This window comes from Anabrus simplex, chromosome 1 (assembly GCF_040414725.1).
Source record: "Anabrus simplex isolate iqAnaSimp1 chromosome 1, ASM4041472v1, whole genome shotgun sequence".
NCBI lineage: Eukaryota > Metazoa > Arthropoda > Insecta > Orthoptera > Tettigoniidae > Anabrus > Anabrus simplex.
In genome coordinates, this window is record NC_090265.1 from 992,815,999 (window position 1) to 992,828,604 (window position 12,606).

General features: G+C 42.1%; 1 protein-coding gene across 1 annotated transcript in view; it reads left to right on the plus strand.

The window, feature by feature from the left end:
• The first annotated feature begins 1,559 nt into the window (after nt 1–1,559).
• LOC136857867 (LON peptidase N-terminal domain and RING finger protein 3) overlaps nt 1,560–12,606 on the plus strand; it is a 109,155-nt gene continuing 98,108 nt past the window's right edge. Inside the window, exon 1 of the mRNA XM_067136882.2 lies at nt 1,560–2,327. Coding sequence (XP_066992983.2) covers nt 1,751–2,327 — 577 coding nt within the window. The 5' untranslated portion in view covers nt 1,560–1,750. The remainder of the gene's footprint in view (nt 2,328–12,606) is intronic.

Below are 12,606 nucleotides of genomic sequence, written 5' to 3' on the forward strand. Positions count from 1 at the left end.
TGCAGTCTGATCCATTCAGTACGGTAAGTAAGTAAGTAATCCATTTTACTTAAAATTCAAGCTCCTGGGAGTAACTCGCGGAACTCTTAATTAATAATGCCGAAATACAGTATATTCTCTATTACCATTCACAAAAGGGCTCCAAACACAAAAATAATTGACTACTACTACTAAATAATAGTTTTTAGGAGATTTGTCCCGGCCTTCGCCTTGGTGCAGAAGAACGGAAAACGACGGAAAACCATTCTGAGGACAACCGACGATGGGGACCAGCTCCTCTCCGTCTCCCAAATGCAGAGGCGTAAAGCCACGGTAGAGCTGTGGCCACCTCTCCTCTTCTCGGCTGAGCAGTCGGAATGCAGAACTGTCGGACCACGGACCAGCCATGGCGACTTTTTAGTCTGAAATCTACTCTGCACCCGCCACCCAAATAATAATAATAATAAGAAGAAGAAGAAGAAGTAGAATAATAATAATAATAATAATAATAATAATAATAATAATAATAATAATAATAATAATAATAATAATAATAATAATTAAAAACACTGCTGCATAATTATACAGTTTGACGACACACAAGGTCGCTTTACACAAGTTGTCCTACGGTAATAATAATTATTATAATAACACCTGTCCGCCTCTGTGGTGTAGTGGTTAGCGTGATTAGTTGCCACCCCCGGAGACCCGGGTGCGATTCCCGGCTCTGCCATGAAATTTGAAAAGTGGTACGAGGGCTGGAACGGGGTCAACTCAGCCTCGGGAGGTCAACTGAGTAGAGATGTGTTCAGCCATCCTGGAAGTGGTTTTCCGTGGTTTCCCACTTCTCCTACAGGCAAATGCCGGGATGGTACCTAACTTAAGGCCACGGCCGTTTCCTTCCCTCTTCCTTGTCTATCCCTCCCAATCTCCCCTTCCCCCAACCAAGGCCCCTGTTCAGCATAGCAGGTGAGGCCGCCTTGGCGAGGTACTGGTCATCCTCCGAAGTTGTATCCCCGGACCCAATGTCTCACGCTCCAGGACACTGCCCTTGAGGTGGTAGAGGTGGGATCCCTCGCTGAGTCCGAGGGAAAAACCAACCCTGGAGGGTAAACAGATTTGCTATACTGAACTACATTGTGAACATTTCACAGAGGGCTGACTAGATCACCTCATATCTGCCCTAATGAACTATGGGTATGCAAAACTCACACAGGACTAGTTTGAACTACTTGCTGCATGTTGATCGTAGCGCTGTGCATATTTCACACCGAGCTGGCTAGCGGTCACCCCATAAAAACTAGACTGTAATGTTTTACCTCTTGCACTTTTGCCATGCTAATGACCTGCCCCTCTCTTTTATCCTGGACAAGATCAAGCAATAGTACGTAAGACTACGCGCTGCGCACAAAAAGAATATTGGTGTTTTTGTTATTTGTTTGTGTCACCTTCTCTGTATTTAGTTTATCAGCTGCCTTTGTTTTCAGGGTGAGGCAGCGCATGCGTGACGCATATCGAGCGGTGAACCCCAAACACGAGGCTGCTCGTCCAATGAGCGCAGCCCGCCACTGGAGTGAGCGTGACCTTTATGTAACAGGCAGCAGCGAGCAAGCCCGCGAGTGTTGCGCGCTGCAATGCTTCAGTCGTGCCCTGGCTGCGGTTCGTGCAGGCCGTGCCATGTCCCGACCGTGGAGATTGCGGCCTCGGCCTAGCCGGGCCTCGCAGTAATATCTTCGTGTGTTATCGCTGTCAAACGAGTGACAAAGAAAGTATGGCGGAAATGGCGCGAGATGCATTCTGTAATAGAAACTACCGGCTAGCAGCTGAGATGTATGAACGATGTCTTAAGGAACGAGGCCCTGTTTTAGAATTATTTTTCGGTTACGGTAATTCTTTAGCTCGTTGCGGACAACTGCGTCAAGCGATTGATGTGTTTTCTCATTGCTGTCGACTGGGACATGTTCCCCTGGAGCGAATGAGACACCTAACAGCAGCTCTGGCAGATGCAGTGGTCGCCTCGTGCAACCCCACGCTCAAAACTATGGACGTTAGCTCTAGTTTCACGTGTGGTATGTGTGAAGGCGCGTTGGTGATGCCCGTGACAGTGCCATGCGGGCACACCTTCTGTCGGAAATGTGTGATTAAGGATGCGTCGAAAATGTGCTGTAAATGTGGTTTCAAACTTCAGTCCGGACAGATGGAGACCAACATACTCGTTAAGGGGCTGGTGGAGAAGTGGTGGGGCCCAGAAGTCGAAAGTGCCACGCTGCGACAAGAGGGTAACGAGCTCTTTCGAAGAAATGAAGAAGCTGCTGCTCTCGCCAAGTTCACCGAAGCTGTGGAATGTGGTAAGTGATAGTTACTATTCTATTTTATTAATTGTTTAATTGAGGAGCGGTGGAAATATTATGTGGTCAGCAATATAGTGTAGGTGCAAATCTGTCAGTTTGGTCTTGGGAAGTCTGTATGTGCAGCTGTGATGAGAATAGCGGTAGGTGTCCCAGAACGTGATGAAAAGTACTTCCTTTGAATGAGTGCGGAACAGTCCATACTCCGGAGAGCAACTGACAGCGCACCAGGATCCTCCTATCCGTGATCTTTAATCGCTCCAACTCAGTATTCATGCTCACACTCTTTGAAATTAACATTTACGATCAGCAGTCTGCGCTGAACTTTCCCGAAGATTGAGAGTAAGCAGTGAATTTGGTTAGGTTGATTACTCTGCATTATCTGCTTATGACAAATGTAGGATCATTTTCTAGGAACGGGTGAGAGTTTATGCAGAAAAAGGTCTTAGAGATGCTCTCACTGTATTATTTTATATAGAATAAAAGCCATCTCTGTACAGCCCACGAAGACCCTTGGAGGAGTGCCAGTTCAAGTAGAAATATCGTTTATAAGTGGTTCGACTTCCTAACGAGGAATTGAACCTGTCCTCCTGGATGAACCGATGTGGACTTAACATCCTGGGATAAACAGCTGTGCTTTGAAAAAGTATAATAAATCAGAGATGTAAACAGTTATATTGTTAGCGCATGACACATGGTTAGCGCATGACGCTATTTTATATAGTATAACGTATTGTTATTCACGGAATATTTATTGAATATTCAAAATAAAATGTTTTCTCCAAAGTACTTGTACTTTTGCAGAATATATTTTTCTGCCAACCTATATATATGTTATAATTTTGTTTATAAACAGGATTCATTTTTAGAGACGTCGCCTTTCTTTCGATGATGATGATGATGATAAGAAGAAACGGTGTTTAATGTTCATTTCAAAGAGACGCAGAAAAGCCGAATTGCATTGATCGTAGATTAACCGGACAGCATTTCAACCCTATAAAAATTCTAATCGTCTATACAAGAATTCCATCCACAACATTGAGGACACCCGGCAGCCGCTAACCGTTTGAATATTTATGCTGGTTTCTTTTCCTAAATAATGATGGTGCATCTGAAATAATACGGTTATGAGTCTTGACTTGACCTAATTCCTGTTGTGCCTTTTGGAGCATAGGGCTTCCATGAAACACTTCCATCTGGTCCTATTGTTAGCCAACCTCTTCACTTCATGGGTTCTCCGCCTCAATCATCTTCCTCCAACATATGACATGAATTCCACTAATACTCGTAAAACTAGGATATTAGCACCCTAACAGGTCGTCAGTATCAGAGGACTCGCGAGATTGGCGAGTTAAAACCTATCGTTGGCCATCCTTGAAGAAGTTTCTAGCTGCCGTGTGATCGTGGGAAGATTTATTTTTCAAGATGTTTACAATTATAAATATATTCAACAGACCAGTCGTGTTATCAGGTATACGTTATACGAACTCGGGATCAATGACCAAGCCCCAAAATAGAAACATCAACGATCTCTGCAGCATATGGCCACACTTTAAAATTTAAAACGGATGTATGGTATAAACATTAGTAGGCTACTTTCAGATGATAAAATAACTTGGACAGATGTTCTCTGTTAGTAATAAAAAGAACACTTCAGTCACGTATGCTTCGTAAAGCAGACGAAGAAAGCAAAGTTAGTTTTATCTTCCTCGTTAAAAAAGTCACGCATGATGCGAGCTATATCGACCGTTCGTGGCTTTATTTCGCGCCATCGTACAAATAAGTTTCACCACGTTTATTCAGTATTTAATCACCCTGGGTGTCGTGCCTTCCCTTCAAGACGCTTTGCATATTGCGACTTGCAGCCACATATTACTTACTGTGCTTGCGTGAATTATTTTTTAGATCTATGTTCGAGTGTATTGATCTGTGAATAATTAATTAGCTTTGTTATAAAAGGAAGCGACTTAGATCCTAAACACACTATCTCAATAGACTGTATCCCCCCAGTTCTCGCATAAAGTTGTCCTGGTATGGGTCCCATTCACTGGAACCATGTACATTGGGGTTATACCAGACAGTTAGACGCCCTCTCCTTTACATCCTTACTACAACCCTTAAGTGCCATCATAACCACGTGAAGAGATCTGTAACCTTTCTTAACAACCGCGTTAATATGATTATCCCAATGAACATTATATTAACACCTAAGTACTTACAATGATCCCCGTGAGGTACTCTCACTCCCATCAACACAGTAATTAAAACTGAGAGGACTTTTCCTCCTGGTGAAACTTACAACTTGAATTTTCATCCCGTTTACCATCTCACCACATTTTCTAGGTCCCCTTGAAGTTGCTCACAATCCTGTAACTCATTTACTATTCTATACAGTCCTGGAGAAGTGTGTACTACCAGTATTGCTTTATGGATGCCAAACATGGTATTAATTTCGAAGGAGATAAGAACGCTGCAAATAGGCCAACGCAGGATGGAACATAAAATCCTCAATATCACGCTGAAAGACAGAATAAGGAACGAGGAGATACGCCGAAGAACCGGCCAAAGAGACGCACTCAACACAGCTGACAAACTGAAGTGGAAATGGTGAGGCCACATGCCGTGTGGACGCACAGACTAAAAACGTCATGGGACCGAAGAATCGGCAGGAAAAAATGGTGTATGGCTAGTGCCGGGAGTGTCCGAGGACATGTTCGGCTTGCCGGGTGCAGGTCTTGATTTGACTCCCGTAGGCGACCTGCGCGTCATGATGAGGATGAAATGATGATGAGGACGACACGTACACCCTGCCCCTGTGCCAGGTGGAATTAATCCATTATTAAAATTCGTGACCCTGCGGGGAATCGAACCCGGGACCCCTGTGACCAAAGGCCAGCACGCTAACCATTTAGCCATGGAGCCGGAGAAACGTAGGAAGACAGAGGACTGACTCGTTCAAGAAAATGGCTGGATCACAGTGGACAAGAAGAGCAAGAGACAGAGAAGAGTGGAAGACCCCAGAAGAAGAACTCTCTTTTACGTAAAATTTTGTAAGTGCTTAGATATAAGAACAAGACTACATAACAGAAATGATGAATAGGTTAGAAATGTATGTATCACTACTTATAATTACAGCTGCAAGAACAGGGATTACTAACATACAAGAAAAGCGCACCACAAGGTGCTTTCCCACTCCTTAGAGCTGCTCACTTAACGAGTATAACCGAGCCTGGGTAGGAGGCCATTGCCCTTAAGGGATTTTGAATGCTAGATTTAGACAGTATAACATCAGCCGCAAGTAGCCATATCTGTGATTCCACTTCTTTACTACTATCGTATATATATATATATATGTGTGTGTGTGTGTGTGTGTGTGTGTGTGTGTGTGTGTGTGTGTGTGTGTGTGTGTTTTCAGTCATCAGCTGGTTGGATCCTCAACAGCTCCGCCATCAGCTGTCATAGATGACCTAGGCATCACTGAAGAGGCGTACAAGGGAAATGAGGAGTGAGGTAGTTTCCCCGTTGCTTTCCTCACCGAGACAGAAGTTGCTATTACATATCAGTCTGCGAAGCCCACTGAAATGCATGCACCAACCGACCCTATGAGCAACATTTTCACACCATTTATAGCAGGAACTGGCTGCATAAGGAATGGCATTACTAGCGTCACTCATACCTCAGTCGCTTTCGAAGCCAAGATTAAGACAGAGACAGATCAATGAAAGTAACAAAATTGCTCTAGCCTATACCATAAGACTTAGTGCACTGTAAACACTAGGTCACGCCAGCAAAGGCAAATAATTATATATGTATATATAAGAAACATAAAAGTCCAATAACAATGCCCTGTGAACCCCCCTACCCTCAATTATCACAGGATCAGATAACACTCAGGTGAGAATTTCGTCTATACTTTTATGCACAATTTTCGATAACTTTTTTCATTGCGAAATTTATTGTTCGGGAGAGCGCTCACAATATTCAACTCCCTTCGCATAAATAAAATGTTTCCCCGAACTGCTAGTTCAGGTTGATACACTGTACGTAACTCTACTTTGTTAGGAAGAATTGTAGGGGCAGGTTCTTTCGTCCCCACCGTCCATTCCATGCTCAATGAATAGCTACAGCTTTACATATTTTAATTATACTGTGTCACTGCCTGTTTGCTTGATAAACTAATTGATTGATTGGGAATATAACTTTTATGTCATGCAAGGCGAGGAATAATGAGAATATCATGGTATGAATTATGAAGGACTGTAAAAGGTTAAAAATTAAATAAATAACATCCCAGTCCTCTGAGAACTAGAACTAGAGGTTCAAGGAGAACTAGGGCCAGACAGAAGAATGAAAGAGATTAGCCTGAATAAAACAGTCATCCTGTTTATGTGCCTCTGGGATGAGGGAGGAAAGTTATGATGATTATGATGATTATAATTGCTATTTTAATAGATGAATCATCGAGGACAGTGGCCCCAGAGAGGACGGTGAGTGTGTTAGTTATAAGTACGGCGTTGCTTTTCTTTTTTTTTTTTGCTAGGGGCTTTACGTCGCACCGACACAGATAGGTCTTATGGCGACGATGGGATAGGAAAGGCCTAGGAGTTGGAAGGAAGCGGCCGTGGCCTTAATTAAGGTACAGCCCCAGCATTTGACTGGTGTGAAAATGGGAAACCACGGAAAACCATCTTCAGGGCTGCCGATAGTGGGATTCGAACCTACTATCTCCCGGATGCAAGCTCACAGCCGCATCCGGGAGATAGTACGGTGTTGATGCCCGAATTGGAACATTCTCGATCGAATTCGGATGTAAAATCAGACTTTCTTGTGTCGATTATTCGTGATAATAGAATGAGTTCCGGAAGGATATTATACCCGTCCACGTTAGTGACCTCCAGTAGAGGAGCTAGCGACCTTCTCTCTTGCGATGTGAGGGGCGACAATATGAGTCAGTGAACGTGACAAGGCTTATCAGTTTATTGCACCTTTCCTCTTATGTTATCTCCGGGTAGCTCGATAACAACTGGTGGGGCAGTTAAATCACCTGAACTCGCACATGACGAGCGCGAACAAAGTGCCGCCAGAAGCACGTGCCATGTCTGTTCCAGACTGCAATAAGCGCCCTCTAGCTTCAGCAACAGAAGTTCGTGTAACGATCGCGTGCTCATCGCAGGGCATTGCACGAGACCTCGCCGGAGAATGGTATTTATTTAGGCACGTTCATAATCATTGTTTATCCACAGCAAAAATGACTATTTGCTTTTGTGTAGGGTATTTTATCTCCAACGTACGTCATCAAGCAAAATTGCCAATTCCTCTTCTTAGCCTAACCAGTAAACGGGTAGGTGGAATAGTTCCCATGACGTAACTTTCCCCTATCGTGTCTGACGTAGGCTAAGAATAGGAGAAGGAGCCACATCTCAAATGTAGGTTATCGTCCCTGAACGTAGTAATACGTTGATATCACTTTCGCAAAACACGATATAAAATGCAGGATAGCCTATTGTAAAGTTTAACAAAATGTAGATATTTTCATTTAAAGCAAAAATAGACACTAAGAAGTCTTAAATTTCAGTAGTGAGGATTTCAGGGTGACAAGAACCTAATAGTCCTGTACTTCGAATGCCACTGACAACAATTAATTGAGTCTCGTTGCAAATGGAGTAGAATATATGACCGTTTGTGATTATTTTATTAATTTTACTAAGTAACACAGTTTCCTTCAGAGCAGTATGAAATCACTGCATTACGTCTCTGCTCATGGTCAGAGATGCCCAGATCATGTTCCATACTTCATGAATCTGACCTCTTTGTGTCTATATACTGAAAATATCTTATAACATTTGAACTAAGTAAATATAAATATAGCCTACATCTCATCGATAAATTCATATGTTCAACATCTTGCAATCGTAACTTCATTGACAAGAATACAATCTACACAACATTCTCTAGTTAGTAGCAACTTATTCATATTTCGCCTCGAATGTTTCCATAGAAGTATGATAAGTACCGAACAGAGGAATAAGCTTTGTGTAAATACATATTTCTTCTTAATTTTATCTGAGAATGAACACCACCTCTGCGTTTCTCCTGCGGCTACTGCAAAATATGTCGCTTTAGGAGGAAACGTGTCCCAGAGAATTATGTGGTTTTCATATTACTTCACTACATGTACTTTCTCCCTACTGCCATTTCTTGATGAATGCATTACTGTTTCATCTGTCTCTTGTCTCAGGCCAGAACAAAATGTAGTATAACCAGTGCATCTGTTTGTTATGAAAGGTGTTGCTCATAGGGTCAGCCGTGCTGCAATAGCACTTTCTGGCCCAGTGAGGAGAGCAATGGCAAACTACTTAACTCCTCATCTTGCCAAGTACGCCTCATTTTGCCGCCGTCATTGGCTTTTTCAGTTTCCCTATAACCACATAGCCTTTGGTGGTACTATTTGAGGATCCAACCAGCCTCTGGGCTGATGACCAGACAGACAGATATACAGACAGACATGTAATCAATGTATCATCAAATGGCAGCACTAGACGCATAGACACGATTACTCTTGAAAATAGCAAGATAAAAGTTTATATAATAGACCCGACCATCACGTTTGAACATTATACAGGCCAACCAGAAGAAGTAGACGCTGAGAAAAGCATTTACATTCCAACAGTCCCCTTCTGTTGATGGTTCCACAGAAAATCATCTCCTGCTCCCCCTTAATAATAATAATGTACCTCATTATATTTAAAGAGAACTACTTGCTCGTGGCATATTTTACCTTTAGCCATGCAGTTACGCTATTGTAGCGTGCAAAAAACCTGTTCGTTACTTTGTAGCTGTCGCCCAGCCGTACTTACATAAACTATGAAGCTCGCTATAGCACATGCAATGCTGTGAGAGGACCAAGAAGGCACGTTGATCGTCAGATACTGGGCCACGTGATATTCAATGGCTGTCCCTAGTGTCATTTAATATCGAGATCTTCCACTCCAAACCTATAAGGACGTAATGCTATATTTTTGGTCCGGGGATACGTATCCTCCCCAGTTTGACTCCTTAGCTGTGTAGCGGCTTTCGGTTTAGAGGACGTCTTCATTGTCTTCAAATAAATTACATGTCTGTCTGTCTGTCTGTCTGTCTGTCTGTCTGTCACGTCATCGGCCCAGAGGCTGGTTGGATCCTCAAATAGCACTACCAAAGGTTCTGAGTAGAGTGCGGATTTCCATCCAGATGCATGCTTTTAAATAAGCTGGTTACACTTCTTAAACAGTGCAAATATTTGTTGTATGGCTTAACGATTCCAAATAACCGTTCTTCTTCCCTGCATGTTTGCATGTTTTTTAGGGAAAATTCATGCATAATGCATATTTTGAAGATTTTGGATTTATATTGCATAATATGACTTTTCTTCTGACTTTGGCACATATACAGTATAATGTTAATCTGCATGATAGTGAATTTTATGAAAGTTGGTGTGCACAATTTCGGACCACTTTTTCCACGTTATACAGTATGTTTATTACTGAGAGACGGAGAGAATGCATTCCTGGAATCCTATGTTACAACCAAACTAGTACGTACGGTAAAGGTTCTATAATCCAATTAACCAAGTATTTTCTTATTCGTTGCTTGAGTAGACATTGACGTAAGCCGGAATTCCCAACGTCGATCTCTGTAATTCTTAGGAATAAGGTGTCCCAGTTATATATTGCTGTAAATTTAACCTTAAATTGTGCGTTACTCCTTGGCCGCTTATTTGTTAGTCTATGTTAGACGAACAAAACAAAACTTGTATCACACTTCTGTGATGCCGTGTTACTGAGATAGCAGCGTACAAACCTTGGTTTTGCAACGAACTCTCTTCCGTTGTTACCCTGGAATTTTCTACCCGGAACACGTCTTTGTTATCACAGCAGGTAATCGTTACCAGTTATTGAGTACATTCAAAAGTATCTGCAATCATCCCATGGAAAAGTAGCTACAGCGGCTAGAGTTAGATGGAACAAAGTGATCCGTTCAAATCCTGACTTTGAATTCGTCAAACTTACTGTATATAAGACGCATTGTGGTGAAAACACAAAAGACGTACAATTTGACCCCAGTTTGTCTCAAATGTCTTCATTTAAGTATACACCTGTCACTTCTTGCGATGTAGAAAAATCATTTTCTGTGTTTAAGAATATGCTGACAGATAAACGGATGAGCTTAAATCAAGACAATTTGGAGAAATTACGGTAGTTGTACTAATGTTTCAAAAGGAACTGAATTTTGATAGTGCATATTATCCAGTTTATTGTGCATGTTTTGCCATGAATGCATGCATATTTTGAGATTTGATAACTTAGTGCATGGAAATCTGGGCTCTGGTTATGAGGTTATAGTGAAACAAAAAAAAAAAAAAAAAACCAATGACGGCGCCAAAATGAGGCGAACTAGGCAAGATGAGGAGTGAGACTGAGGATTTTACTCGAGTCTGGTTAATTCCTATGAGTCGGGGACTGGGTGTTTCTGTTCATTTTTACACAGACAACTTCACATACACACAACACATCACATTACCAACCACCACAGAGATATGCAATAGTGAATACACCCCTCCACATTGGTTTTTTGTCAGGAAATGCATCCGGCCGTAAACCTAGGCCAGATCCACATGTAGTGCCGACCCCAAATTACCGAGAAAAGGCCATGAAAAAGAAGAAGAGATCTAGATCTATCCCTGACTAGTATGAGGACTGAGGGCTGGAACGGAGCTCACTCAGTATTTGCAGACCATCTGGAAGGGCACAGTTGTCTTGACAGGCCAGGGCCCTCTGAAGTGCATGAACCACGGGGCTTGATTTTGATAGCTACCCTACTTTAGATTCAGATACTTAAAAGTACGAATACAGATAACATATATACTAAAATCTGAATACACACAATTGTATTCGTAGGCCTACGTCCCAAATGAAACAATTACAGTCTAGTAGAAACTTTGTAAGTTTTTCCTGGAAAATAATTTCAAGCTTTCTCCCTCATTGTCAACATTAGCCTGCATTTAGGGCTGTCACCCATGTGGCAGATTTCCTATTATTTGTTTACCTAGTCGTTTCTTAAATGAACTTGGAAATTTATCGTACACTCCCCTTAATAAAGTTTTCCAATCCCTAATTTCTCGTCCTATAAATTAATATGTGCTCCAGTTTCTCTTCTTTAATTTCAAATTTTATGATCTGTCCTACATTTTAAAAACTCCACTCAAGCTCGTTCGTCTACTAATGTAATTCCTCGCCATCTCTCCACTGACAGCTCGAAACATGCCGCTTAGTCGAGCAGGTTGTCTCCTTACTTCCTAGTCTTCTCAGCCCAAAGTCTGTAACATCTTCGTAAAACTACTCTTTTGTCGGAAATCGCCCAGAAAAATTCGTGCTGCTTTCCTTTGGATCTCTTCCAGTTCTCGTATCAAGCAATCCTGGTGTGGGTGCCACACAACTGAAACCATACTCCAATTGGAGTCTTACCAGAGAGTTATACCCTTACTACATGGCCTCATAACCTCGTTAATGTGATTACCCCAATGAAGATCTTTCCTAGGTACTTGCAATGATCCCCAAAAGGTACATCAACACTGTGATCAAAACTGAGAAGACTTTTCTTTTTGGTGAAGCTTACAACCTGACATTTCATACCGTTTACCTTCATACCACTGTCTGCTTCCCATTTTGTAGTCGCTCCCAATCCTGTAACGTGTTTACTAAAAGTAGCGGCGTTTGGAAATTAAAAAGTGCGAGGGCAAAAAAAATAAAAAATTATACAGACAGCGAACAGTACCGGGTTTGTGTGATATAGCGGACGACAGAGGGAGGGGTGTTATTCATTAAAAAACCCTACTACAAAATGGTAAGTTTTTTAATCTTCTCTGGACGAATTTTGACAGAGAGGTAAAGGTTGATAGTTTACAAACTACCGGGCGAGTTGGCCGTGAGGTTAGGGGCGCGCGGCTGTGAGCTTGCATCCAGGAGATAGTGGGTTGGTTCAAATCCCACTGTCGGAAGCCCTGAAGATAGTTTTCCGTGGTTTCCCATTTTAACAGCAGGCTGTACCTTAATTAAGGCCACGGCCGCTTCCTTCCAACTCCTAGGCCTTTCCTATCCCATCGTCGCCATAAGACCTATTCATGTCGATGCGACGTAAAGGCACTAGCAAAAAAAAGTTTACCAACTTACGTGCAGTAATAATAGTTTTTTGAGATTTTGTTTCAATACTATACCATAAAACTTTCACCAAAAGAACAATA